Source organism: Aulonocara stuartgranti (genome assembly GCF_965226115.1).
Source record: "Aulonocara stuartgranti genome assembly, chromosome: 17".
Classification (NCBI taxonomy): domain Eukaryota; kingdom Metazoa; phylum Chordata; class Actinopteri; order Cichliformes; family Cichlidae; genus Aulonocara; species Aulonocara stuartgranti.
Genome location: NC_138953.1, coordinates 6,138,548 through 6,166,238, shown reverse-complemented (window position 1 = coordinate 6,166,238; position 27,691 = coordinate 6,138,548). Strand labels below are relative to the sequence as shown.

General features: G+C 42.7%; 1 protein-coding gene across 1 annotated transcript; it reads left to right on the top strand.

Annotated features, from left to right (window-relative positions):
* The first annotated feature begins 2,226 nt into the window (after positions 1 to 2,226).
* On the top strand, positions 2,227 to 27,691 carry LOC309691991 (inactive tyrosine-protein kinase transmembrane receptor ROR1-like). The gene is made up of 8 exons (XM_082510093.1): positions 2,227 to 2,412; positions 3,612 to 3,929; positions 4,011 to 4,256; positions 4,361 to 4,563; positions 22,772 to 22,951; positions 23,625 to 23,852; positions 24,054 to 24,418; positions 24,617 to 27,691. The coding sequence occupies exons 1-8, from the start codon at positions 2,382 to 2,384 to the stop codon at positions 25,317 to 25,319; spliced, it is 2,274 nt and encodes a 757-aa protein (XP_082366219.1). The 5' UTR covers positions 2,227 to 2,381; the 3' UTR covers positions 25,320 to 27,691.

The following is a 27,691-nucleotide window of genomic DNA, read 5'->3' as shown; positions in this document are numbered from 1 at the left end:
GTGGATGTTTGTGTCCACCGTTCTCTGTGACGCACAACCAAACTAACCTCTGGGTTGCCTGGACACACTCCAGCCCTCGCTCTTTATCCCGTTTGTGTATGTTTTCTCATGCCAGAGCTACCTTTTTTTATGTTCCGCTTCATTACGTTCAAAAATGGCAGGAACCTAACCAATTGTAAGTCTCTCAAATTATTCAATTATTACTGCTTACAATTACCAGACACTCCCTTTATTGCTTTCACCTAAACACAGGCGGCTCTTCCCCAAAAGGGTGAAAAACATCCAAAGGAGTATCAGTTTATGCATTTGCGGCTTGTTGAAGAGGTGCTAAGCCCTCTGCAGGCCCACCGCAACATGAAGTCATTATTACTGCATATTTTAGTAGGAAATTACATATTCCGGGGATAAAATCTGTTTAAACCTGCATTAAGTTGTAAAGTTACCCTATCTCTGAGGAATCGGCAGTATGCAGACCGCTGCCCTGGTAGTCATGTGTGTGAGTGTGGGTGTGTGTGTGCATGAGTGTGTGTGTGAGTGTGTGTCCATGTCTGGAAAGCCCATTTAAGATCTGCACAGACAGGGAAAGGGGGTTAACTGACCTTGGCCCTTCAGTCACTTAACACTCCACAGAGAGAGGTAACCTACTGACCTCACACTCACACCAAACCAGGATGGGGGAATGTGTGTGCAATTTTTACAGCTTGTGGAGTAAAATTAGTGCTTTTCGCACTTTGTACCATCTCTTGTAAACCATCCAACTCTCATTAGCAAAAGTGACGTTTCTGTAAAGCTGTAATAAAAGAATGATGTGCAAAAGAAGTAGAGAAGCAGTTAAATTCTCACTAGGCTGCTACACAATAGTGTTTTTTAAACCCCCATATATGGTGGCCCTGAAAGGTCAAACAGACTGCAAGTTAAGGAAACACTAAGTAAATAGAAAAATGCAGCAAAAGCGTAGAAAACACAACAGAAGTTGAATAAAACAGAAGTAGAAAAAACAAAATCCAGAAATGTTTCTGGGGACACAATAATGTGATGGACCAGCCACAGAACGGACAGAAATCAAAAAATACGGAGGCGTCATTAAAAGCAGTTGAGGATTCATCAATGTTATGTGTTATATTGTTGTTTTAATTGCACACTTTCATATAATACTGTAGGTAGTTTGCTATTGGCCATCTACTGTTGGCTTGTCATTTGTGCAACTCTTCCGTCACATTATTGTCTCCCCAAAAACATTTGTGTGTTGTTTTGTGATTATTAGCAACTTTTTTTCTATTTCTATTGGGGTTTTTATTCAGTTTTATTTTGTGTGCTTTTTCAGCATTTTTCTATTTGCTGGTGTTTTCATAAGCTGCGGTCCGATCGACCTCTCGGGGCCACCTTACCTATCAGAGTCGAAATGTTTGACTATTGGTGTTATTGTTCAGCCAATCACAGCTGAGGCCTGTGTCTTAGCTGTGATTGGCTGCACTTTAAGTTAAATATATTAAAAATGTCATAGTCTAGCTGCTTCTGTTCGCCATTACTCAGGCAGCAGGTCTGCACCATGAGGATATACTTCATATATGCAGTGGAATCGTGGACTCGCCTATACCACATATTGCAGTTGTGCCTGGTCTTAACGTCCCATATGGTATGACTTAAAGCGCATGACAAAGTGATCTCACACTGAGCGAGTGGTCTGCCGGTGAGCGTGGGCTTTGTGTGTGTGTGTGTGTGTGTGTGTGTGTGTGTGTGTGTGTGTGTGTGTGTGTGTGTGTGTGTGTGTATGTGTGTATGGAGAAAGAATAAAAAAGCACAGAGAGTGAGACAGGAAGGGGAGAGGATGATGATGACTGTGTTAAGCGGGATAAGAATCGTTACATTAACGAGGAAATTAAAAGAAATGCCCCAAAAGAAGCTCACTGAGTGGAGTTGCATATCTGTAGAAACAAGGTTGCTCTCTTTCTCCTTTCATATGTTTTAAATTGTGGCTCAGAGTGACGACTCTCTGACGCAACACGAATAAAGTCCGACGTGAGATTCTTAAAGCAGTTTACTGTGAATAAGGACATTTATGTGTATTAGATATCTGCCTTTGAGTTTGCCTGATCTGTAGCCAAGCAAAGGCAGCAAGGAGCAGCCTTTCCCTCCACAGAAGTGGAACTAGTTGGTCTTGTGGGATATGCTAATGTAGACTGACCTCTAGTGGTTTTCCTGTGAAAGAGTCGATGAAATTGATTCATGTTGTTCAGACGAACTTTAAAAGCACCCTCTCTTTCTCGCCCCTCTGACCTCTCAGCAACGGGTTTCCTGAAGATGGATTCTGCCAGCCGTACAGAGGCATAGCCTGCGCCCGCTTTATCGGCAACCGCAGCATTTTTGTCGACTCGCTGCAGATGCAGGGGGAGATTGAGACCCAGATCACAGGTGAGTTTGAGCGGGCTAAACCTCCTTCGAGCCAACACAAATCGAATTAATGTTTTGAGAATAGATTAAATTTACTTCTACATCCATCATAAATACATATTCATTCATAAGAAACGTTTGATTAGTTTGTGTGTACAGGCTTAACTTGATGAAGATGATTCCATGTTACTAAATATTTAGTTCCTGCAGATTCAAGAAAGACAACTGAACACAATCAATGACCAAAGGGCATACAGTACTGTGCAAAAGTCTTGAGCCAAAAGTCATTTCTTTATGCTTTGTTTGAAAAATTGGAATAAGTGCCGCTTCTTCTGTCCTTGCTCTTGATGGCAGATGGCACCTGCATTTTTGGTAGATTCAATTAAATGGGAGAAAATTATGTCTTTCAGAGACATAATTTGTCTCTAAAAGACAAATAATACTGATAATACTGATAATACTGAAGAGACTGAAACTGCCAAACTCTTTTAGAGATATAATTTGCTGCTAAAAATAAAAAAGATGTAGTAATTCAATAAAAACTTTGTGTAAATTCAGATTTTTCAGAAGGTAATCATAATTAATATGCTCCAGGAAGGAAGCAGAACGTCACTTAGAGAGTTCAAAGGGAGTTCACCACTCAGTATGAATCACATGTGGCCGACACACTGTTTCCAGTGTTGTTACACGTCTGTGTCTCAGCGTGTGTGCTTTTTGTTTTATGCGTATGCATGCGTTTGTCCTCAGAGGTCATTATTGATTATATCCGTGCAACAGTTCAGGGAATGACGCAGGCCATGAATCCAGAGCCTGATCTGAAACATCAAGGACGAGTGATAATTGAGATTTATGGCGCCACAGAGTCGTAACAGGCCAACAGTAGGACTGTAAATCATATCAGAGTCCAGATTCAGCATCTTGAATTTAATGTCACACTTACTGATCTCTATGTTCCTTTTTACTCAAGCAACATGTGCTGGAGAAACATTTGGATGGTTGTCAGGTTCACTTGGCCGCTTTTTATTCGCGTCTCCTCTTCATCGTAGTCGCCGTAGTGATAATGACAGCCGCAGCAATGCACATGTTTGCAATAAGTGAACAGCATCGCTGTGCGCGAGTCGTGCATTTAAAGTATGAAATTCTCTGTTTTTATTCAGTCTCCTAATTCTTCGTTATTTAGAAACTTTCAAGCAACTGAAATTGAATCCTCTCGTTCCCAGCGGCCTTCACCATGATCGGGACGTCCAACCATTTGTCTGACCGCTGCTCACAGTTCGCCATCCCTTCCCTCTGCCACTTTGCCTTCCCAACGTGCGACCGCAGCTCGGGGTCCGACAAACCCCGTGACCTCTGTAAGGACGAATGCGAGATCCTGGAGAACGACTTGTGTAAAACCGAGTACATCATCGCCCGCTCCAACCCGATAATACTGAAGAGACTGAAACTGCCAAACTGCGATGACCTGGCTACTTCCGACAGCCCCGAGGCCGCCAACTGTCTGAGGATCGGGATCCCTATGACAGAGCCTATTAACAAGAGTGAGACATGTTCATGTGGCAATTGTAATGATTTACTGTGTTGACGCTGCTAAAACATCATTGTCTGTTATATTCCACCAGATCACAAATGTTATAACAACAGTGGGGTAGACTACAGAGGGACGGTAAGCATAACCAAGTCAGGGCGTCAGTGTCAGCCGTGGAACTCCCAGTATCCTCACAGCCACAACTACCAGGCTGTGCGCTACCCGGAGCTTAACGGAGGACACTCGTACTGCCGCAACCCAGGGAACAAACACGAGGCCCCCTGGTGCTTCACACTAGATGAGGGGGTCAGAATGGAGCTCTGCGACATACCCCTCTGTGGTGAGACGCTAGTTTTAAATCGTAGTTTGCGATGTTGCCTTTGTGACACATGTGTGACGTGTGAAATGAGATGATTCCCCTCTCTCGATGTCCCATCTGTTTAGACCATAAGGAGTCTGGCATTGAGATCTTGTACATCCTGGTTCCCAGCGTGGTAATCCCCTTAGCCATCGCATTGGTCTTCTTCTTCATCTGCGTGTGCCGCAACAACCAGAAGTCCTCCAGGCCTCCCGTGACGCGCCAACCCAAACCCGTCCGCGGCCAGAACGTTGAGATGTCCATGCTCGCGACTGCATACAAGCCTAAGGTAGGGAGCGTTACAGTCACAGCAGATGGCACTCAGGGTGGGGAATAAATGACGGAGGGCCTTCCTGGTAATCCTGCAGATTACCGTTTATTTCTGCAGATATAGAACACTTTTTACATGTAATATCAACGCAAAAATTAAACACTGTAAACTTCACGATTTTGAAGTGGACACTAAGTGCATCATCACGCTGTTGTGTAATGACTGTAAAGAGGCTGTCGTTTGGCATGCAAACAGACTGCAGAAGGAGTCAAAACACTGGCACAGCCCTCTGTGTGTCATTAGGGATATGTCACGGCATGCCGGGGTTACTGGCTTGAGTGTGTGTGGTAACGACCTGTCTCAGACAAAGCATCAGATCCGTCATCAGAGCTCAGCAGGTTCAGGAATGTTCAACTGCAGCCCACCACCTCCCTCCTGTTTATTTCTCACTGTCTCTTTTTCCACACCCTTCCCTTACACTTCTCCTTATCCTTGGTCCTCTCACTTAATTCATCTTTTTAAGTGTGCCTATGCCAAGAGGCACACTTATTACTATTCGTCGGCTTTATTATTCTTATCCGGTTGTTCAGTGATGACGCGACGAATCTTACTTCCGGGTCTAAAGTAGTCTGCGTTTAATATGGCTTTTGTGTTGTTAACATGTTTAATGTTATGTATTTTCTTCTATTTGATCTCAAAAAGCTCCTAAAACAGTCAGTGATCACTGTTGACCTCCCTCGGCTTTTATTACCGCTAATCATTTATTTAAGCTGAAGAAAATATAATCTGATCAAACATTATTCAGCTTTAAATATTGTTCAGCTTTAAAGTTACTGTGCAACTGTGTAATGAAAATGTGCTCACGACTTTGGCCTTGAGAGCGATAAGAAGCGATCGCCTCATCCTGCAGGTGTAAGATATCTGCAAGCGAAGAGACTAGAACACCCAAGGCCGCTTTCCTTTTATGGAGTTGTTTTTCTGCTAATGCAGCACTTTCCTCACAACCCCCTCCTGTAAGTTTTAGAGAATATATACCCATCCTCACAGCAAATATTAGGAATCTCCTGATGTGAGCTGTGTTGAGAGGTTGTCTCTGTCTCAATAAAAGTTCACTGATTCCCCATCTGCAGCAGGTGTCCGGTTGTCTTCATTCTCCGCCAGCCTGGTTAAGTCAATTCCTCCTTAACATCTAAAAGAACCTATTTAATGAAGGAAGACGGGTTCACTTTGTGTTTAATATTATTCTATTGCTGTTGTTGTTTTTTTTATATCCTTCAATTGGCGTCACGAACAGGATCCGCTCCAGGTCAACTGGAACGGATGGGAGGAGTTCGGCCGTGGTCTGAGTGAACGGAGTTTGGACAAAAGCTGTGTGCACACAAAAACAAGGTAAGCAGACCTTTTATTTCTGCTATATTGAACATTATAAAAATACTTAGTGTCCAAACTCCTAGTAATTCATAACCAAAATTGTCTGGCTTACTTAAGGCTTGTTGAGAATCAGACAAGTGAATAAGAGATAAGTGAATAAGAAATAAGTGAATAAGTGAATAAAGATAAGAGTGAACTGAGGTCTGACCACGGTTGCAGCCGACGGGTTGCTCTCCGGTGTCGGATATATACCTCAGTGCAGGTCTGGGACCTTGAAAGGGTTTATTAGTAACGCCTTTCTAAACAAATTAAAAGGTTAAAGGCCTTGAGAATATTTTTTAGTAATATTCTCTAAACTACAGAAGGGTTAGGAAGGCCCAGAGGACTTTATTAGAAAAGATCCTCTAAAACTTAAAAAGGAGAAGTACTGGTTGGAGTCCAAAGGAGGGGTCCCTTTGATCAATAGGAGAAAACGGATCTCTTCTTAAAACCCCGATGATTTTAGTGTTTTAAATGTTTTGATGTTCTGTTTGATATTGGACACACATAAATACACGCTGAATGCTTGCTGTGGAACACTGGGCAGGACAGTTCGGTTCTCCGTTGTTCACAGATTACACAATTAAAGGAACTAGGTTCCTCTTTTGGTTAAAATAATACACCACACATAGAATTTTTTTTTACACATTTATTACATACATAAGGAGGGTAATGAGTGACTGCAGGTAATGTATGAAGTGTGAATGAGACGTGTGAACAAGGTGACAACCAACTAGCACCCCTATCAGGAAGCTCTAGGCAAGGTTACCCGCCAGACTCCGGTTTGGTAGAAGCTTGGTAACACCTGAAGGGATATTTCAGTGCTGACTCACCTTTAAAGCAGCGCCCCAGCTGTTAGTGCCTAACAGAGGCAGAAACCCAGCTGGCCCAAATTCTCCTTTAAAATCAATAAAAGAACACTCCTCCATTGACAGTAAAATGGATGGAGAATTAGGTCGAGAAACTAATGATGATGGTTGGGGTCCCGGTGTTATTCTTAGCACATTGGGAGAACAATTAACATGTGTTGAGACAGTCATCAACTCCACACACCAGCCTAAAGAAGCAAAAAAGCAGAAAGAGTCATTGAGGAAAACAGCTGAAAGGTTAATGAAAGAAAAGGGAAAGGACGAGGGGAGTAGTGGTAACTGGGGAATAATCTGGCAGAATAAGGCTATGCAGGCAAAAGAGAAGGAGGAAGAAGCCAACTCAGCAGCAGCAGGTGCAGGTGTGATGAGCGGGGTGAGACACAGAAAGGAAGCAGATAAGCACGCAGGCCGCAAAGCTAAATTTAATCACTGGGTGTGTTTATGGGAAACTGCAAAACCACACATGAAGAAAAATAGGTCTCAGCCACCTCCCTATTCTGCCTCAACTCCTCCCTCAGCAGGCATATATCCGGTACTTAATATCTCTGGTGGAATAATGACTATTGGAGAAGAACCGCCCGTAGCTCCAACTCCCATAGATACCAAGCATTTTTGCCCAGGAAGCTCCTCTCTGTCGGCGACATCCTCAGCTAGTAGTAGAGCCCCCTCCCCCTGACCCACCTCATGTTACACTGTTTTATGACAGGCATGACACCACCTGGTACCAGCACATGTTCCAAGAGCAGTGTGAGGGGCGGGCTTGGTCTCTGAACATGTCGTGCATTTTTGCGGCACCGGAGGGAGTGGCAGCAGCGGTTACTTTTACAACAGATCAATTACAGTGGTACATGATGTCTGATGAGGCAGCTCCCCATGTGTCACTGGCCTTACATCCTGGACACCAGGCTAAGGAGCTGGGTGGAATGGTTAAACGTTCCCTTGCGGCCACTGACTGGACACCTACAAAACTCCCACAGGTTTTGTTTTCTCCATCTACCAAGACATACCAAATTTTAAATGATTGCTTTAATTCCTCAACACTGCAACATGGAGTGGTCAGCGGGTCACATGGCAGAGAACACACAGACCACTGTGATGCTGCGCCTTTACTCGACTCTCTTCCAGATTGTTTGTGGTCCCTTGGACCCACAGATGTAGGTTTAGTTGATGTGGAGCCAGTCTCTTTTCAACTATCATCTGCTACCCCTTTGTGGCAGCCTCAGTACCCACACAGACCGGAGGCTGAGGCTGGGATTGCAGAAACAATTTCTGGTTTGGTCACTGCCGGTGTCTTGGAGCCCTCCTGCTCTAAGTGGAACACGCCCATCCTACCCGTTGAGAAAAAAGCCACGGGGAAGTTCAGAATGGCACATGATTTGAGAAGGATTAATGCCTTACTTGGCACTCCTACTTTGCCTGTGCCTAATCCTTATGTTGCCTTGACCAACCTCCCACCATCTCATGCCTGGTTCACCTGCATTGACTTGGCTAATGCCTTTTTCTGCCTCCCACTTCGTGAGTCACTGCGTGACATTTTCTCATTTACATTTAGAGGCCGACAATGGCGTTACACTCGCTTACCACAGGGATTTGCCCTCTCCCCAGGACTGTTTAATCAGTGTTTGAAAGAACTTTTACAAACCAGCCCACTACCATCTGACTGTATGTTAATACAATATGTGGATGACCTTTTGCTGTCTGCCCCCACGGCTGACATCTGTTTGGAGGCCACCAGAGTGGTACTTCACCACCTGGCCAACACAGGTTTTAAAGTGAGCAAAACCAAACTACAGATTGCAAGAAAACAGGTTTCTTTTCTAGGCCGCATGGTCTCACAGTCCGGTATTTCCTTGTCCCCAGAACACAGGAACTCCATTTTGCACCATCCAAAACCTCTAACTGTAAAAGACATGTTGTCATTTTTGGGCCTGACTGGTTACAGCAGGACCTATGTCCCAGACTATGTTGGCCTTACTTCCCCTTTGCGCGCTTTGGTAAATGAACAAGGCATGAGAAACCTCTCTGCTCCCCTCTCATGGACTACAGAAACAGAACAGGCGTTTATAAAGTTAAAACAACAGCTTTCTGTCGCCTCTGACCTTGCTGTGCCAGATTATGCTTTGCCTTTTCATCTTGATGTTTCTGGAACTGGAACCCATATCAATGGTATCCTGTTCCAGAAAAAAGGGGGAGAGAGAAAAGTGTTGACATATGTAAGCGTAATGCTTGACAACACTGAAAAACGCCACCCACCGTGCACACAACACGTTTCTGGACTTGCAAAAATCATTCAGAAAACAGCACACATAGTGATGAACCACCCACTAAAAATTTTGACATCACACAGTGTGGTGGCCTACGTCTCCTCACAGGCCTTCACACTCACTTCACTCAGGCAGAGACGCCTCAGTACCATTTTGGAAGCACCACACATCACCTACTCACATGAAGGCATAAACATGGCTGATCACATGGGATCAGGAGAACCACATATGTGTGAAGAGGTTGTGCAGGTACAGGAGAAAATCAGGCCAGATTTGCAGGCAGAACCTCTAATGGATGCAGAAAAAGATTGGTTCACAGATGGATGTTGTTTTAGAACTGAAAGTGGAATGTTGAAGGCTGCATGGGCAATAGTGGAACAGACAGACATGAGATGGAAAACAGTGAAGGCAGAGCAGTTGACAGGACAACAGTCTGCACAGAGAGCTGAACTGAGAGCGGTGATTGAAGCCTTAAGGATGGGAAAGGGACAGAAAGTGAATATATACAGTGATTCAGCTTATGCTGTGGGAGCAGTGCATGTGGAGCTCAAGCAGTGGCTAAGAGCTGGTTTTTTGACAGCCAGCGGAAAGCCTATTAAACATGAGATGGAAATGAGGGAATTAGCGGAAGCACTGTTGTTACCTGTTAAGGTGGCAGTGGTAAAATGCAAAGGACACAGTGCCGGATTGGATTTAGTGGCATTAGGTAACAAACAGGCCGACTTAGTAGCGAAGCAGACAGCTGGTTACTTACCCTCCCTGATTATGGTAATGGACCCAGAAGCCACACCCCCTCCAGAAAGACCACCCATACAACTAGGCCTAGCCACAATCAGAGAGTTACAGGACAAAGCCAGCCCCCAGGAAAAATCATTATGGGTAACAAGAGGGGCCACAAACACAGATGTGTGGCGTGGCCCAGACGGAAGGCCCATTCTACCGCCAGGGGTCAGACAGACAGCAATGGAAGAGGCACATGGAGTGGGGCATGTGGGACCTGCACAAATGATGAGGAACTTAGCCGCCTGGTGGCACCCTTATCTAAAAGACATGACAAAATACATGGTTAAAACCTGTAAGGAGTGCAACCAATTTGGAATCAAGCCCGCCTTCAAGCCAATAGCAGGGTACTTCCCCATCCCACTTTGCCCAGGGAAAGAAATAATCATTGATTACACAGACATGGTGGACAGAGTAGGTAGTTACAGGTACCTGCTGGTGGCTGTGGATGCATTTTCAGGTTGGCCAGAAGCCTGGCCGACAGCAAGTGAAAACAGTAGAACTGTGGTGAAGTGTCTGATTAATCATTATATACCACAGCATGGGTTTCCCGAGGTCATAAGGTCGGACAATGGTTCACATTTCAGGAACCACGATCTGCAGAGGGTTGAAGCCGCATTAGGTTTGAAACATAAGTTTGGCTCAGTTTACCACCCCCAATCTCAAGGGAAAGTGGAAAGGATGAATCAAACTCTAAAAACTAAATTGGCTAAAATCTGTGCACAGACCAAATTAGATTGGGTTAAGGCATTGCCTCTTGCATTAATGTCCATAAGATGCTCAGTAAATCAAACCTCTGGTTACACTCCATTTGAGTTGGAGCATGGCAGGCCTTTTCCTGGCCCCTCCTCTCGCCTGTTAATGTCGGATGAAGCTGATTCAGACCTCGATCCGAGGACATATTATAACATGCTCCGCAGTTTTGTTGCCCAGTATTCCTCACAGGTCGCTGAAAGAAACCAGCAAGAGCTGAAAGAGGCGGCTACACCTGGAATGGACTACGTCCTCCTGAAAGTCACAAAGAGAAAGTGGGCTGAGCCTCGCTGGACAGGCCCTTACCGCATAACAGAGCGGACCTCCCACGCTGTCAGGCTCGAAGGGAAAGGTGACACCTGGTTTCATTACACACAGTGCGCTGCTGCCACCGAACCAGGAAGAACCTTGAGAGAGGTGCAGAAGGACCTGTCAGAAGGAGCTGCAACAGCATCACCAACCACTTGAGGGAGCCAAAACTCAACCTACAAGCCGGCGGGTTACAAAAGGGGGTGTTCTTCATACTGAACTAAACATTTTTATTGTTCTATTTTTAACATCTTTTATGACTTTGCTTTTATATTGGCTTGAGTTTTTAAGATTTACATTTTACATTGCAATAGTTTTAACCGCTGAAAGCTCATTTAAAGTTGTGTCACTGATACTTTTTGTTGCTCTTTAACTCCTAGAACACGCCCTTGGCGAGGTGGGGGGAACTGGACCACCTTTCTGTGCCCCATCATCCTCTATTAGACGACATCCAAGCTAAGTAAACATGTCTTGGCCCTTTCCCCCTGAAATGACAGGCAGGCAAAGATGTTGCGTCTTTGTTTGCTTCCTGGCCCTGGGTCTCATTCCCATTGGCATAATCCTGATCTGTGAAGGGCCCCCGACACTTCTGACACCTTCAAGTTCAAAAGCTTCGCCCCCTTCTGACCGTCCCAATCTGACAAATGCAGCCCCTAGGGTCTTGCCCACCACTTCCTCTCCAGTTTTGCCCACGCCCGATCCATTTAGAAAGAAACGACACACGGTTACCTCCTGCACCCCAAGTACGACTAGAATGATTACTCTCTGTGTCCCCAACAATAAAAGTTGGGTAGTCGAAATAGATTTCGCTAGCTTCCCAGTCACTCCCGTCACCAAAGACCAAGGGGGGGATCTTTTTAACCTTGCAGTACATCTCTCCTCCTCAGTGTGGTATATAACCCTGGGAGGTTGGCATCAGTGGAAGTGGTCCAGTTTAGTGTCAGAAACGGACCTCGATTGGTCCAAGCACTCTAGGGGTCAGGCTTTGCACTGGAGAAACCAAAATATGCTCAGAATAGCAAAAAAACCGGATCTTTCAGGCTTAATTTTTACCCTAAAGGATCTGGCCTTGACCTCCTCGCCAACGGATGATGAAAACTCTGATCGTGAGGGTGACGAACATTATCGTCTTTCTCTTGTTTAAATTCTTCTAGAATGGTTGTTTCTCTGTGGTGTTTTGTATTAGGCTTGTTATTAATTGTTTCCCTCACCCACTTCCTCTTGAAGGATATATCTGGTTGAACTGTGTCTGGTCGGGTTGTGAGGGTTAAGCGATGTTCTCAGGGTCTCCGGACTTAAGCCTGAGCGAATGTGTACTCCCACCACTGGATATAAATTGTTTTATTCCACACCCCTTCCTCACGTTTTACCATATTCACTTTTGAATGTCCTTAGCAGTTACCGTTCTGAGTTTATTTTACGGTTGATTTATTCTTTCACATTTTCACGTTTATATCTCTCATTATTATAGTATACTCTGTACTCTCCACATTTTTATCATTACTTATGCTTTTTGGTTGCTGAGTTACAGGAACTGTTAATTTTGTGTCATTACCCTGGTTGCACTGACTCGTTGTATCCGTTTGTGCAGGACAGCTGTTACTGCTTTCGTCGGGAACCGAGACTGCTTGCAGCCGACCCCTGGGCAGGGTGGTGCCTGGACTCTTTTCTCCTCATCTGCAATGACAGATAAAGACAAATGATAAGACCCGAGGAGTTTTTCGAGCCAGGCTTCGACACGTCTCTGTGTTCCTTTGAATGTTACTTATTTTTGTGTGTTGACCCATTTAAGATGGGTCAAAAGGGGGATTTGAAGAAAATATAATCTGATCAAACATTATTCAGCTTTAAATATTGTTCAGCTTTAAAGTTACTGTGCAACTGTGTAATGAAAATGTGCTCACGACTTTGGCCTTGAGAGCGATAAGAAGCGATCGCCTCATCCTGCAGGTGTAAGATATCTGCAAGCGAAGAGACTAGAACACCCAAGGCCGCTTTCCTTTTATGGAGTTGTTTTTCTGCTAATGCAGCACTTTCCTCACAACCCCCTCCTGTAAGTTTTAGAGAATATATACCCATCCTCACAGCAAATATTAGGAATCTCCTGATGTGAGCTGTGTTGAGAGGTTGTCTCTGTCTCAATAAAAGTTCACTGATTCCCCATCTGCAGCAGGTGTCCGGTTGTCTTCATTCTCCGCCAGCCTGGTTAAGTCAATTCCTCCTTAACATCTAAAAGAACCTATTTAATGAAGGAAGACGGGTTCACTTTGTGTTTAATATTATTCTATTGCTGTTGTTGTTTTTTTTATATCCTTCAAAGCTCAGTTTTTAAAACCTTAGGATGTAACTACAGCCCAGCCCATGCAGCAGTATATGAATGACTAACCTCGTATTGTGGATGGATTATCTCAGTTGTTCTCCTGGCTGAAGTTTGGTCCTTTTACAGCATCCTGCCATGCGATTACATTTGTTCCTGACCACCGAGAACACTCACATTAACTTTTATCGAGTGGAAAAAAAAGTTAGCTTGTTTATATTATGCTAACATAGCTGTGTCGCTAGCGGTCACGTAGCACATCATTATATACCAGCTAGCCCAACTTCAGTAACCCTACAAACGTCACTGCTGTTTAGTTTTCTGTCTTCATTTATGCTGGAAGTGATAACAGAGCTGTACATTTTAATTTGTTTCCAAAACCCCGCAGTCAGGACATGCTATATTGTATTTAGATAGAAGCTAGCGAGCTAACTCCCTGCTAACTTCTAACTCCGTTAAATGTCATAAATTCCGTTTTCATGGATGCCTGGATGTTAAACTCAATTGTTACACCTGGTAGAGCAGTATGGAACGCCAGGACTGCCATAATGAATTAATTAAATACACCATTAAATAATGAATTAAATGTGGCAATAATTAATTAAAATTGGAATTAATTAATTAAATAAATAGTTATGACACATGTAATTAATTATTGACACATTTAATTAATTATTTATGTATTTCACATTTTAATTAATTATTGACACATTTAATTAATTAATTATTGACACATTTAATTAATTATTTATGTATTTCACATTTTTATTAATTATTGACACATTTAATTAATTATTGACACATTTAATTAATTATTTAATGATATATTTATTTATTTCATTTTGGCAGTCCTGGCGCCTGGCTCTCATCATGAAATAATTTTATCTGTCAGCCTCACCCATCAAACTCAGGGGGCGGGGTTAACGCTGATCGAGTCAAAACCATTGCTTTGGCCTGGTGGCCATTGTTTCTAGCACACAACAACCGGCATGTGGAAGCTAACAGAACTGAGCTTTGAAAAACCCTGTTTGTGTGTCACCAAATACCGTTTTAATATTTTTTTAGCCGAGAATGTAGTGGTTTAATCTTCTAGTGATGGGTCGTTCGCGAACGAAATGGCTCTTAGAGCCAGCTCTTTGACGTGAACGACGCGAGCCGGCTCCTTATCGCGAGCCGTCACGTGGGGTTTTTTTTTTTTTTTTTCTTTCTCTCGGCCTCTCTCTCGCACTTTTTTTCCGCTTCACTCTGCACGCGAGCCTTGTGCTTTACGCTGGGCAGAGGGGGGAGGGGCGGTAGTTACACTCAGTAGCACAGGAACAGAGCCAGAGAGAGAGAAAGAGAGGCAGGGACAACAACATTAGAAAGGTATAGTAATCATCCACAACTATTTTCGGTTGCAGATGATAAAGGATTGAGAAAGTTTATTCATGCAGGTCCATATGACAGAGAATATGCATGTTCTTTTAGTTTTCATATTATAATTTATATTTAATTGTGTTGTGGTTTGCAGTGTTTTGTGTTCTTTTCACTTTAAATTTGTGAAAGGAAAAAGCTGAAAATTTAAATAGTTAAAACTTGAAATGTGAATAGTTGATTTTTGTATTATATGATTTATTTATTACATTTTATGTGGAGTGAATAAATAAAAGTATATTTACGGTGGCCCCTAGAGACAAAGCACATACAAACTTCAAATCACGTACGAACTCTGAAGCATGTACAAACTCCAAAACACGTAAAAACTCCAAAAACACGTAAAAACACGTACAAACTCCGAAGCACGTAAAAACTCAGAAGCATATAAAAACTCAGAAGCACATAAAAACTCAAAACACGTACAAAAGACAACAGAAGTGCTCCAGGATGCTGGGCGCAGTGTTGAGCCTTTGTTATCTTGTGGCTACACAAGCCAGCAAGTACCAACGACCGGATTTGGTGTGTGGTAATAACAGGTAAATGAACTTTTTTTTTAAATTATTTGAATATATATATGAGTGCCTGTGTATAAATATACAAACAATACACACATGCTTTCAATTGTGTAATTTAAGTGATCTAGTAGCTCTGCTTTGGAAGTTCAGTTCATGCTAGAAATGTGTTTTGGAGTTTGTACGTGTTTTGTCTCTAGGGGCCACCGCATATATTTATATATAAACATATATAAATAAAACCACTTGTTTTTACGTTAGTAATTCCTTTTGTGCATAATTTTATATTATTGTTAATAATAAATTAATTAAAGCAACAAAACAACCTGAAGAGCCGGTTCGGAGCCGAAAGAGCCGGCTCTTTTTAGTGAGCCGAACCGAAAGAGCCGGATCTCTAAAAAGAGCCGGAAATCCCATCACTATAATCTTCATGTGTCTGGTCGGTTTGTCAAGATACAGCCTCTTTGCAAAAGTGTTTCGATGATTTCGGAGATGTCTGCCCAGTCTCACGGCAAAGCGTGGGATAGACCCGCTCGCCTCGCAAGCAATCCCACCGACAAAGCGCACAGCTGTAGTAACCCCCGCTGACTTCTTTTACTGAGGTTATATTTATCGGTGTTTTATTTCCTGATGTTCTTATGTGTCTTACGTGTTTCAGTCGCCAATTCTGAATCATAACTAACATTAAAAACATGTTTAAGGAGGAGAGAGAGCAAATAAATTTGTTTAACATCTGATCTTTGGGTTTTTGTTCAGTAATCAGCGTGACCTGTGTATAAACGCATAAAAGAGATAACGTTGGTGTTTCTGTCATGTAGTAACTGCTGGCTTTAACTGTACAAAGGTTGTTCGACACTATGAAACACATACAGACTTCATGATGTTCGGCTAATATTTTTATTGTGAATATTAATCATGCTGACCTCGCTCTGTACACCACGCAGCGAGGTCAGCATGTCCACGATATCCTCAGCTCCATGAGTTAACACAAAGTTTCCCAGCTGACTATCTAACTTCCAACTATTCCAGAGACGTGAAAATATACAGCATAAAGAAAAGTGTAAGAGACTCAGCAGCAGATTAGAATAACAGTTATAGATTTAATAAATCACCAAATGAATCCAAGAAATGTGCAATGACAATAAAGTTGAATTCTATTCTATTCTATTCTAAACTACACTGATTAGCATAGACACACTTAAAATTTCTTCTGAAATTTTCGCTTTCTAGTATTTATTTAATATTTCTTTATGTTATAAAAATGACTTTGAATCCTGATAAAAATGCAAAATCATGGGTTAAAAACGAAAACAAGAGAACTAAGAATGTATTAATATTTGTTGACAGAAAAACAGAAACTGTATATGTGCCAACCAAAGTGCCATTTTAATTCACATGAAAAAAAAAGGGATTTATTCATTCATTGTCCATTCAGGATCTTAAAAATGTGATAATAATAATGAAATAATACAAATAATGTAATAATAAGAATGATGTAATAATAATTAATGTAAATCTAAATAATATTGTCCTTCAGAGAAATAGTTTGTAGTCCTGAAGATGGAGAAGTTTACTCCTGCAGAGCGACTGGGACTGTCTGTGGTCATGATGGTTGAACCTCCAACCACTTTCCCAGCTTAGCCTCAGAGTGCTGCTGCTACTGTAGCTCTTCTCCTCTGTACTCGTCAGGACTTGCATTGTCACATCTGGGGATCCCAGGCCCTGCTGGAGAGGAGAGCCTAGTCTGAATGCTGACCTGCTGCCTGTAATTATTAGCCTTTTTCAGGCTCTTCTCCACAGGACGCCTGTCTTTTTCAGGGACAATCTTCATCCACAAATTCATAAAGTCCTTGTGAAGGGTCAGTTTCTTGATGATTGTTCGCCCATGGTACCTGTGGAAGATTACAGTTGTCATTAATTGTGTAAACTCACAGAAAATAAAACATTGATGCACTTCAAACCCATTTAAAAGTACCCACCTGGCTTCAGGTGCAGCATCCCCTGCCATTCTAGAGGCAGCAATTAGAAACCTTTCAGTGAAGCTTCCTGCTTTCAGGATGACGGCTGCTCCAACTTTGTCTGCCAGCTGGTGCAGGTGTTGAGCTGTGCTATTCCTCACTGCGACACAGCGATGGCTGAGCAAGGACAATATTAGACACACAACTCAGTGAACATCATCTCTCTTTCATGTCTTCTAATAAAATCACTACAGCTTCTTCTCTCCTCTTACGTCAGTCCTGTGTTAAACAGAGCGCTCAGAATCCGTCCATGGCTGCAATTTTCCACCATGGCATCAAGTGCCAGATTGACCTCCTGATGAAGAAAGTTGTTGTTGGTCTGTGCAAGCTTCAGCAATAGAGCTCGGCCTGTTGTTTCAACTTCTGGGTCCATTGTTTTCTGGAGCTGAATGTAGAGCTCATCGATGGTATGTATGGCCTCACAGGCTACTGCTGAGCGTTGGTTTTTCACCTAAAATGTGAGTGAAAATCATCAGTTGAGGCTGTAGTATGCACTTGAAGGGAAACTAGCTGCATGAAACACATATAAGAAACATAAAGTGTGCAATACCTCCTCAGTGAGGACCAGACACACTTCATGCAGTTTAGTCTTCAGGATGTCCGAGTGGTGCTTTGCCAGAGACTGAATAGTTTGCAACCCCTGTCTTTTCTTAATCCTGTATTTACACAACACAACATTGAACACGACTTCAGGAACACCACAAATAACACAGCCACATTATGCAGCACTGTTTCTGTGCAGTATTTAATGTCTCCTTACTACGCTTCTTACCAGTCGTCTGAAGACAGCAGACTAAAGCTGTGGGACAGGCTCTCTACAGGTGTAGCTAGAGGCGGGAGTTTGACCCTGCCCTCTCTTGGATTATTCTGACTGCACTGACTGTCTGCTTTCTTGTCTGATAATCAACGAGGTTAGTAAAGAGAAAATGTAATTTCTTCTAATTTGAAGCATTGTACATGATGCAGTGATTAATTGTTCATTAAAATCTTTTTAAAAAATCTCTTAATTTAAAGTTTGATTATTCAGCATCTTCTACAGTTACTGAGGAAAACCACTTACCGTCTATAGGGACGACTTTTGCACGGCGCAGCAGCGTCCCAAGCCGAGGTCCTCGTTTTTGCGGTATGGGAACTGTTGGAGGTTTTGGAGTCAAAGGCTTTACTGCAGTAAATGTTTTGGTTGGTACTGTGTGTCCAGGTGAGGTTACAATCCCATCCTGGAAATGCTGCAGTTTTTCCAAAATAGGCCCAAATTTGTCTTTTACTGTCAAGACTCTTATTCCACGAATGACCTTCGTGTCTGTTTAGACAAAAAATAAATAAATAACTACAAATTGACATCTTACTAAAAAAAAACAACAATAGACATTTTTCTTCCTGATTTTTTTTTCTACAAAAAAGCATATAAAATGAATGGACAGCAAGAATATGTGTAATTTAGCATTAAAATAGATAATCTACAGTGTCAAATTTTAAAATCTAAACTAACTGATTAACAGCAGGTGTAACCACTAAAGAAAAGCATCACCTTTGAACTGACCTGCTCCTAAATGTTTAGCAGAGAAAACAGGCAATTGTGATGGACAAGCTGCTCGAGGAGGTGGAGGAACTGGAGTGAGCGGTGTCATCTCAACAGGACTGTCAATGAGAGGAATGGCCCTCAGCTCACTTGGTGTGTGTGTGTCTACAGAGCTGAGGCTACACGGACTTCTTTTAGGGTCCTCCTGATTCCAAAAGGGGTCATCCAACCAGGGACTTAAGTTCCTGCTTCTCTGGACTCTCTGTGGAGAGCCTGCGCATTGCTTAGGTAAAGGTGGGAGTCGCACAGCATAATCTCTGGGTCTCTGTGCGATATGCGATGTGTCTGCCTGTTGAAAGAACACATTTCTCTTACTGCTCAGAGCTTTGTGAAAGTCCAGGATCCTGGACTCTGTGGTGAAGCGCTGACAGTTGCTCTGTCTACAGTGACTTACACAAAAATTACACTGTGCAAAGCAGCAAAATATAACACATCTCTCCGAAACGTTTACATTTGAACAGCAGAGAAGTCAAGAATGAGTATGTTTAGTTACTTACATCTCCACCTGTGCGTTTTCTCTGAATCAAATCTCGAAAGCGATGGAAAAAGTTACCTGATGTCTTTTCAGGCATGACTGAGATAAAAAGTGAACAAATTGTTTAGAAACAGAAAGTTTGTGAGTGCTGCTCAGTGTGTGAGTGACAAGTTCTAACTCAGCTGCTCAGTAAATCAGTTATGATGATGTCATGAACTCACAGAGCATTCTGTGCATTTTTTGAAAATATTCATATATATACACTATTTTGTGTTTTTACAAAAATATCAGACATGTCTAAATCAAAGGCAGCTTATGATCTCTAATTATGATCTTTAATCAACAAATTTAAATAGACGTCCTAATCACAGCTTCTAAAACTAGACAACACTATACTGATATAAAACGGCAAAAAGGAGATAAAAGCACTGTCATAAACAGAGAAATAAGTACAGTAAATAAATAAATACAGTTTTAAAAAAATACAGAAAAAAACATGTGTGTCATTTGCTACAACAACAACAACGACAACAAAATAGCAATTTGGACAAAGCTGTTTCTTCAAGCTTCGCCTGCATTTAGGGGCTGCAAACCTCTGTCCCAAAGGAAGAAGCTGAAATCCTCCAATAAGGGGTGGGAGTCATTTAAAGTAGAGTAACTCATCCTCTACAACTGCCTAGTATTCAAGGACTCTATGTTAAGATGCTCTAACATGGTACAGTACCTTCAGAAACGCCCCAAATTTCTTATATACTGAAAATTAAATCTCTTCTCAGGAACCTTTTCTCGATTCAGTAGAAGTAGATCTAGTTTTCCATTGCTATGCTTCTGTCCATCCTAATACCACTGGAGCTTTTTTCTTTTTTGTAATGTATATCATGGTCTCCCAGTAAAACACACAGCTCACATCAGCATGAGTATCATGTTGCCTTCAAGGCTGCACACCCTGTCATGTCGTGTAAGCGCATCTTTTTTTCCACATAATTGTGGTGGTTGAGGGCGGAGGGTTGGGGGTTTATCTAGACAGCATGTATTGCTGGGCACACTTGAGCTGATGCTCAAGGTAAGGCGTATAGTATTACAGCGAAGAGCCGCGGAGAGAATTGCAGATGTCACAGATGCGTCAGAATCCATTAATATCCTTGCTTTATTTTGTTTCTGAGGGTTTTTTGGGAGGGGGACTGGAATAAATGTTTCACTGACCTAAAAAGGGAGTCTCTCCTTGCTGTTTACATGAAGACCTTGTGTCTGCAAAGAGTTACGTTTACAGGAGAGTGACAGCCATGCAGTCATGGAATTATACAGTTGATTTTAAATGGTCTTTGTTGCCAACTTGGTTCTGAAATATAGCAGACTGCATAACCATCAGCTGAAAGATTACCAAAGCCCCGCCCTCATGCGTCCATTCAGCCTTGTAGCTAAATTTTACAGATCTACAAGAAAATTTTAATAAAAGGGAGCGGCTGTGTGATTTCTGTCTTTTAAAAACTTTTTTATATGGGCTAAATATTCCGACTTTTAGACGTTTTACTAAGTCAAATGTCTTTCTTTCCTGTTTTCATTATCTGCAGCTTTGTCTTGGATTAAGCTGCTACCTAACAGGCTTTGCTTGCAGGGGGTCACCCAAGGGTTACTGCCTATGACAGTCCATTTAGACACGCACATAGAAATCTGTGGTGGTGTGAGGAGGTTCTGAGGGTTTGGGTGTGGGGAGGAAAGACAGCGGGGAAAAAACCCATAACTAAAAACATCTGTGTCTCACATCATGCACAACACACACACTCACCACCCCCCTCAGAGCTCGTACAGACGGTGTGCATGTGTGAGTGTGTGAGTGCATGTGTCCTCACAGAGGAATTTCATTATTCATCTCAAAGTTCCTGGAATCTGGAAATCTCTGCCAACCTTTCTGCACCTTTTATCTCTTCCCAAGCATAGATACGAGTGGCAGTTTGGCACCATCGACTTTATATAAAAAATATTCAGTCCCCAACATCCCCACCGTCATCTGTTGGTGCTGTTCTAATGAGATGGTCGGTATGATTATCAACCGTGGTCATGCTCTGGTTGCAAAGAAGACTAATCTTAATGATCAAAATAAAAAAAGAAGACACACACAGAAACCTGACATCACAGATTTGCCTGAAGAAAAAATCAGGGGAAAGATACACATTGTAATAAGACGTTATGTTAAAAAAAAAAAATTCATACTGAGAAATTAAAATACCGTCACAGATTTTGGATAAGAGTCTCAAAAAAAGTTATGGCATCATACCTGGGACTTATCGCACTGAAGATGGATGAAAATGTGTTTTTCCCCCATAATCAGGCTTTAATATCTGTGAAGTGTTCAGCTGATTTGCTCCATTTTAAAGTCTATTACGTGCTTTGCACATGTGAAGCTGTAAACAAAATGTGGGTCCCATCTCCTCTACTGGCCTCCCAAGCTGCTGCTGGAGATCGGACATCCAAATTGGATTAACTTGAGCTGAGGTTTGAAAGTCTGTGCTCACACTTTCAGAAGTGTAGCTCACAGACTTTGCCCCCTAAAAAATTAAAAAATAATCACTCATAAAATATAAAAAATAAATTCTTATAAACTTTCCTTTGAAGAAGGCCATTTTCCCTGGATTTCGTTTTTTTTTTTGAGAGATGGTAAGGTGGGGGGCATCTGATGAACAGTCCTCATGAATTCTTAAACAAGTGATCTGCTTTCCCCTCAACTATTTTACACAGAAATCTGACACTAAATATACTTATTAAGGTGACTAATTTCTAACAGATGGCATTTACACAGTGTATCTGCTGTGGTGTTTGTGGGAAACTGCTGAACCGCATTTTCTCCATTTGAATCATTCGTTTTCTTTATCTTAATGAGGAAATGGATTTAATTGACTGCAATTTACTTTAAATGAATTCCAAAACGTGCCTGACCCTGTCCTAACCCCACAGCCCAGCTCATTCCTGTTGGATTTAGATGTGCTGTAACCCAGCATTCCAGTCAGAGCACTCCTCAGTGAGTTCCAAAAGATGAAAAAGCAAAGTCATCCCTCACAGGGAGCGCTACATTGTTTTCTGCTATTGTTGCAGCTGATTCTAGGGTTTACTGGCAAGAGAATTAATTGCCTCATCTTCCCAAATTTTGCTTAACCTGTCAGCCAGATGACATTTTTAAGCTGCGACATGTTGCCAGATTTCGCAATTTTCCCACATCGCTTTCCAGAGGCGTGAAAGGGGCGATTTGGGGGCTGATGTAATGGGCTGAGTCTGATTGCGTGAATTATCAGCTCTGAGCTATAGTTTTATTTTTCTTCTACAATTCAAACACGGATTTGGTGTTATATTAGGCAGTTCGCCTACATCAGATTGAAAGCAGCGACATCATGTTTTCTTTTCCCTACAAGGACAGCGGTGATGAAAGGCTGCTGACCCGACAAAGAAAGTAATGATTTCATTTTTGTTGAATGTGTTTTCAACCTGTTGATGTCACCTTACCATTTTTTTCCTCCTCCTTCTTTCTGTAGAGCAAGGCCAAGGAGCTTCCCTTATCAGCCGTCCGTTTCATGGAGGAGCTCGGAGAATGTACTCTAGGGAAGATCTACAAAGGTCATCTGTATCTGCCGGGCATGGACCAGGCCCAGCTTGTGGCCATAAAGACTCTCAAAGACATTTCCAATGCCCAGCAGTGGGCTGACTTCCAGCAAGTAAGAAATGTTTCTAAATTAACCGTTTTTACAACACACATAAAAAATGTATATATATACAATAATGAAGCCACATCAGTCGTCTTTGTGTAGAGTTGGAAAATGAAATGTACCACTAAAATATCCTATTGCTAAAAACTACATGTGGCTGCTTTCTTAGAGGAAAGGCGTCTAGGCCCACAAGATTTCAAGCACGGCTTGTTGTATGTCTATAGAAGGTAGACGCGGTGAAAGATTGGAGACGGCTGAACTGCTCAACTGTAGATGAGTTCTCTGGAAATAGCTCCCAAAATAAACTGTAACTTGGTGGAAGGTTGTCCAGATAAATTTAGATGTGACGGCGGATTGAGGCAGTCGGCATGTGTAAGACGTAATCCTCACTTTCCGTTTACAGAAAGTGAGGCAGACCTGAACTGTGCCCACATTTTAAAGTGGTACTGCCATCGACTCAATTTCAAAAGTGATCAATGAGCCGTTGTGAAACCAGCTTGGGTGATCTTCTTATAATCACCTGTCAAAGCCACACAGTTTCAGACTCAGTTTCTCCATTAAACTCCCACATCTTTTGTAAATATCCACTTTTCCAGTAAATGTTGAAATCAACCTGCCAGCCACCTTTTTTTGTTTGTTTGTTTCTTTGAAATTCACCGTTATTTATCCAACTTCATCAAAGGAGGCCGCAGTGCTGACCGAGCTTCAGCACCCCAACTTGGTGTGCCTGGTGGGTGTGGTTACCCAGGAGCAGCCAGTCTGCATGCTGTTTGAGTTTCTGCCCCAAGGTGACCTCCACGAGTTCCTCATCATGCGTTCGCCACACTCAGACGTCGGCTGTAGCAGCGATGAGGACGGCACGGTGAAATCCAGCCTGGATCATGGAGATTTTCTGCATATGGCCATACAGGTAGGATCTAAAAACATCCTCGTAGTTGGCTACAAGCGTAGTGGAAGAAGTACTGTTGTGCCTTCCATTTAAACATGAACCATTTACATGAAATGTTGATGATGATCTTAATCGCTCATGTAGAAACTTTGAATTAAAATCAGTGTTTTAATGTCTACCTTTCACTGCTCCTTGAAACGTCTTCTAAATATTGTGAACCAGGTGGCTGCTGGGATGGAGTACTTGGCCAGCCACTTCTGCGTTCACAAGGACCTCGCAGCTCGGAACATTTTGGTAGGCGAGCAGCTCCACGTCAAGATTTCTGACCTGGGTCTCTCCAGAGAGATCTACTCCTCAGACTACTACTGCCTCCAGCCTAAAATTGTGCTGCCCATCCGCTGGATGCCCCCTGAGGCCGTCGCTTCGGGAAAATTCACCACAGACTCGGACATCTGGTCGTTTGGAGTTGTGCTGTGGGAGGTCTTCAGCTACGGGCTACAGCCCTACTATGGTTTCTCGAACCAGGAAGTGATGGAGATGGCGAGAAAGAGGCAGCTGCTGCCCTGCCCCGAAGACTGCCCACCAAGGTATGTTGCAATTACCGGTGCAATATGAGAAGTATACAAGAAGATAGTGCATCCAGCTAATGGTGAAACTCAAGTGTGCAAGTGTCTTTATTGGACTCTGGTATTAGGGTTAGTTTAGTGTATTCAATTCAAATAGAGTTTTAGAAGCAGTCTGATTGTTGCTGTTTGTGGTAATGAAATAACTCTGTTGGCTTTTAGGTTTTATGGTCTGATGACAGAGTGCTGGCAGGAAGGACCAGCACGTCGGCCGCGCTTCAAGGATATTCACGCCCGCCTGCGAGCTTGGGAGGGGTTGTCGTCCCACGCCAGCTCCAGCACGCCCTCTGGAGGAGGAGGCAACGCCACCACTCAGACCACCTCGCTCAGCGCCAGCCCCGTCAGCAACCTTAGCAACCCACGCTATGCTGCCGCTGCTGCCGCCGCCGCGGGGTACCTCTACCCAGCCCAGGCTATTCCCGCGCCGGGACAGATGGGTGCAGTTCCAGCATGGACGCCCATGGCCGTGACCCAAACCCACCAGCGCTTTATCCCAGTCAACGGATACCCAATCCCGCCAGGATACGCAGCATTCCCAGCTCACTTTGCACCCCCAGCTCCGCCTACTAGGGTAATCCAGCACCACCTGCCCCCTCCAAAAAGCCGCTCCCCCAGCAGCGCTAGCGGCTCCACCAGCACGGGTCATGTCAGCGGCGTGCCCTCCACAACGGGCTCCAACCATGACGCCAACACGCCGCTGCTGTCCCACTGCATCATGCCGGGGAGCGGCGGAGGGTCGGCTCAGGTGTACGGACAAATCTCCCAGAAGGGGATGGTGGACCACGTGTCTCAGACGTCAGCACTGCTTACCCCTGACTCTGATGTGCTGATGTACAACGACTCAGTCATCACTGCAGACCTGTAAATATTCAACCTCTTTGAGCTTAGATCCCAGATATGAGACGTTTAGCGCTTCAGCCAGTGGCGCAGCGTCACAGTTCTTCTCTGGTCTTACCGAGACCCAACAGAGATGGAGCGTGCCACACATCTGGGTATCCAAGAAACACTAAGCAGGCTATATAAGCAGCTGTCTGACTCTGTCATGCCTTACTGTTTACAGGAGGCGTACTTACTATCATGGTTTGAAAATGTTATTTTAACCTCTGTGTAAATACAGTACATAGGTCCTGAATGAATGAATGAAATACAAAGATATATATTCAAATGAACTTTTTATTAAGTAAAACACTTTAAAGGTGAAAACATTCTTCCCGTGGCCTTATTCAACAGTTTGTGTTCCAATCAGACAAAAAAAAACTAAACAATTCCCACTCGATGGACTTTTTCCTACAGGATGTCAGGCAGACATGGATATTCATGTGATGACTTTCAGGTGCCTTTTTTTCTAAACTAGTTCATTGGCTTGCTTGTCAACACAAAAAAATCAAATATCCAAGGGAATTGGAACGGCGAGTAACTTTATAAAAACGATCAACAGTGGCCTGCTCCAATAAATGATGCCTCCTTGGCCCTCATAAACCAATCAGTAACATTTATGTTAGCATGCATAATTCCCATGCTGCCAACAGCTATGAAAGTACTAATGCAGGTGCTAAGAAGTCCCTTTGAGAATGACAGCTGAATGTGTGTTTTGTTTTTTTTTGTTTTTTTATTTTCCAACTTCATCACGCTGTCTGAGACGTCTGCAACAAGAAGACCGGACACAGTGAAGCTAGAAGTTTATCTGATCGGCCTCCCTTTAAGTATCATTTCTTTTCATCATCGCCCCCCAGTTTTGTTTCTCCGGGAGACATCGCATCTAACTTCAGAACTGGCAAGAGGGCCCCCTGCAGATGAACAAAAGACATCACAAAGCACTCGCTTCCTTCCACAGCTAACCCACACCGTTCTCAGGGCAAACACTTCATTCGCCGCATAATTGATTGGATACAGTCTTTTATGTTTTTTCCGAAAGTTTTTACGGATTTCATTTTGGAGATGGGAAAAAAAAAGCTCAGCACGTGCAGCTTTTAACAGAAAAAGTACAACCTGAAAAAAAAGTCTGACCGTTTTGTCTGTTTCCCAGTGAAGGATGACGAAGTGTGTGTTTGGTGAGTCTCAGTTTCGTAGCCGCACAAACTATGCCTCAGCCATCCACGATGGTTTATGAGAGGCCAAATATGAAGCTTCTTTCATTCCCTAAAAACAAAAGTCAGAAAACCAGCAGTAATGTGTCAAGTCAACAATCAATGGGTGCGAATGTTCCTGAGTGCATGTTTTAACTACAGCAATAACACATCCGGGTTGTTTTTACTGAGGACATGCAGAGAATAAAGTGCATTTCTGAGTTGTAAAGTAAGTGGACACGTGAAATGTAGCAACAAGAAAAAAGTAGCTGCAAAAATGGCATCAAAATCAAATTCAGTTGTCTTTATAAATCCTACTGCTCTTTAGTTTTCCTCAGCATTCAAGTGAGTAGAGGTCAGTAGTGAAGCTGGTTGGCTGTTATTAGCAGCATGAAGGGTGTGCTCTTGTGTCCATGCTATTTGAAATCATTTGAGAGTGTATTTTTCAAATGCCTTTCCTCTCTGTGTGTTTTTGTGATTCTATTTATCTAAAGCAGAGTGAGCTACCTAAGCATCTTTACCCATGTAAATGATGTACGAATACTAACATAGACTGTATATATAAGCTAGACTTTGCTTCCAGATTTAAAAAAGCAAGGCCAACGCAGTCTGCACTGATGGCCAACAGGGGGCGACTCCCCCAGTCCAGTCCACTTCTCACTTGATTTTTGACATCAGTGAAGCCTTATTTAATACAGGACGTTTCTCATTTTGTTAAGGATGCTGTCACTGACAATTGCTAATAAGGCAGAGAATAGTATAAGGCATGGCTACCGTATGAGTGTACAGAGTCTAATAGAATAAAATAATAAAAGTGAAAATGCTCAAGTGAAGGTTTCAACCATTGGGTGCCGTCATTGTGGCTACAGTCATCTTTTTTTATGTAGTCTATGTACTAATATAGCAGTGCACAAACCACTTGTACACAAGACTGTGAATCTTAATCAAGTTGAGGTATTTTTGTATTTGGCAAAAATTCATTATAGTGCCTTTTTTTTTGTCTTTTATTGGTAAGAAGAAACAAAAGTATATGTATATTTCAATGCCAGTGTACCCATAACAGGTTTACATGCATATTGATCAAGAGAGGCCTTGGCTTTGTATTTTGTCTGAATATTTTTGCACAGATGTTTTGTATTGCAAAATCATTTATTAAATAATGTTTGGTAAA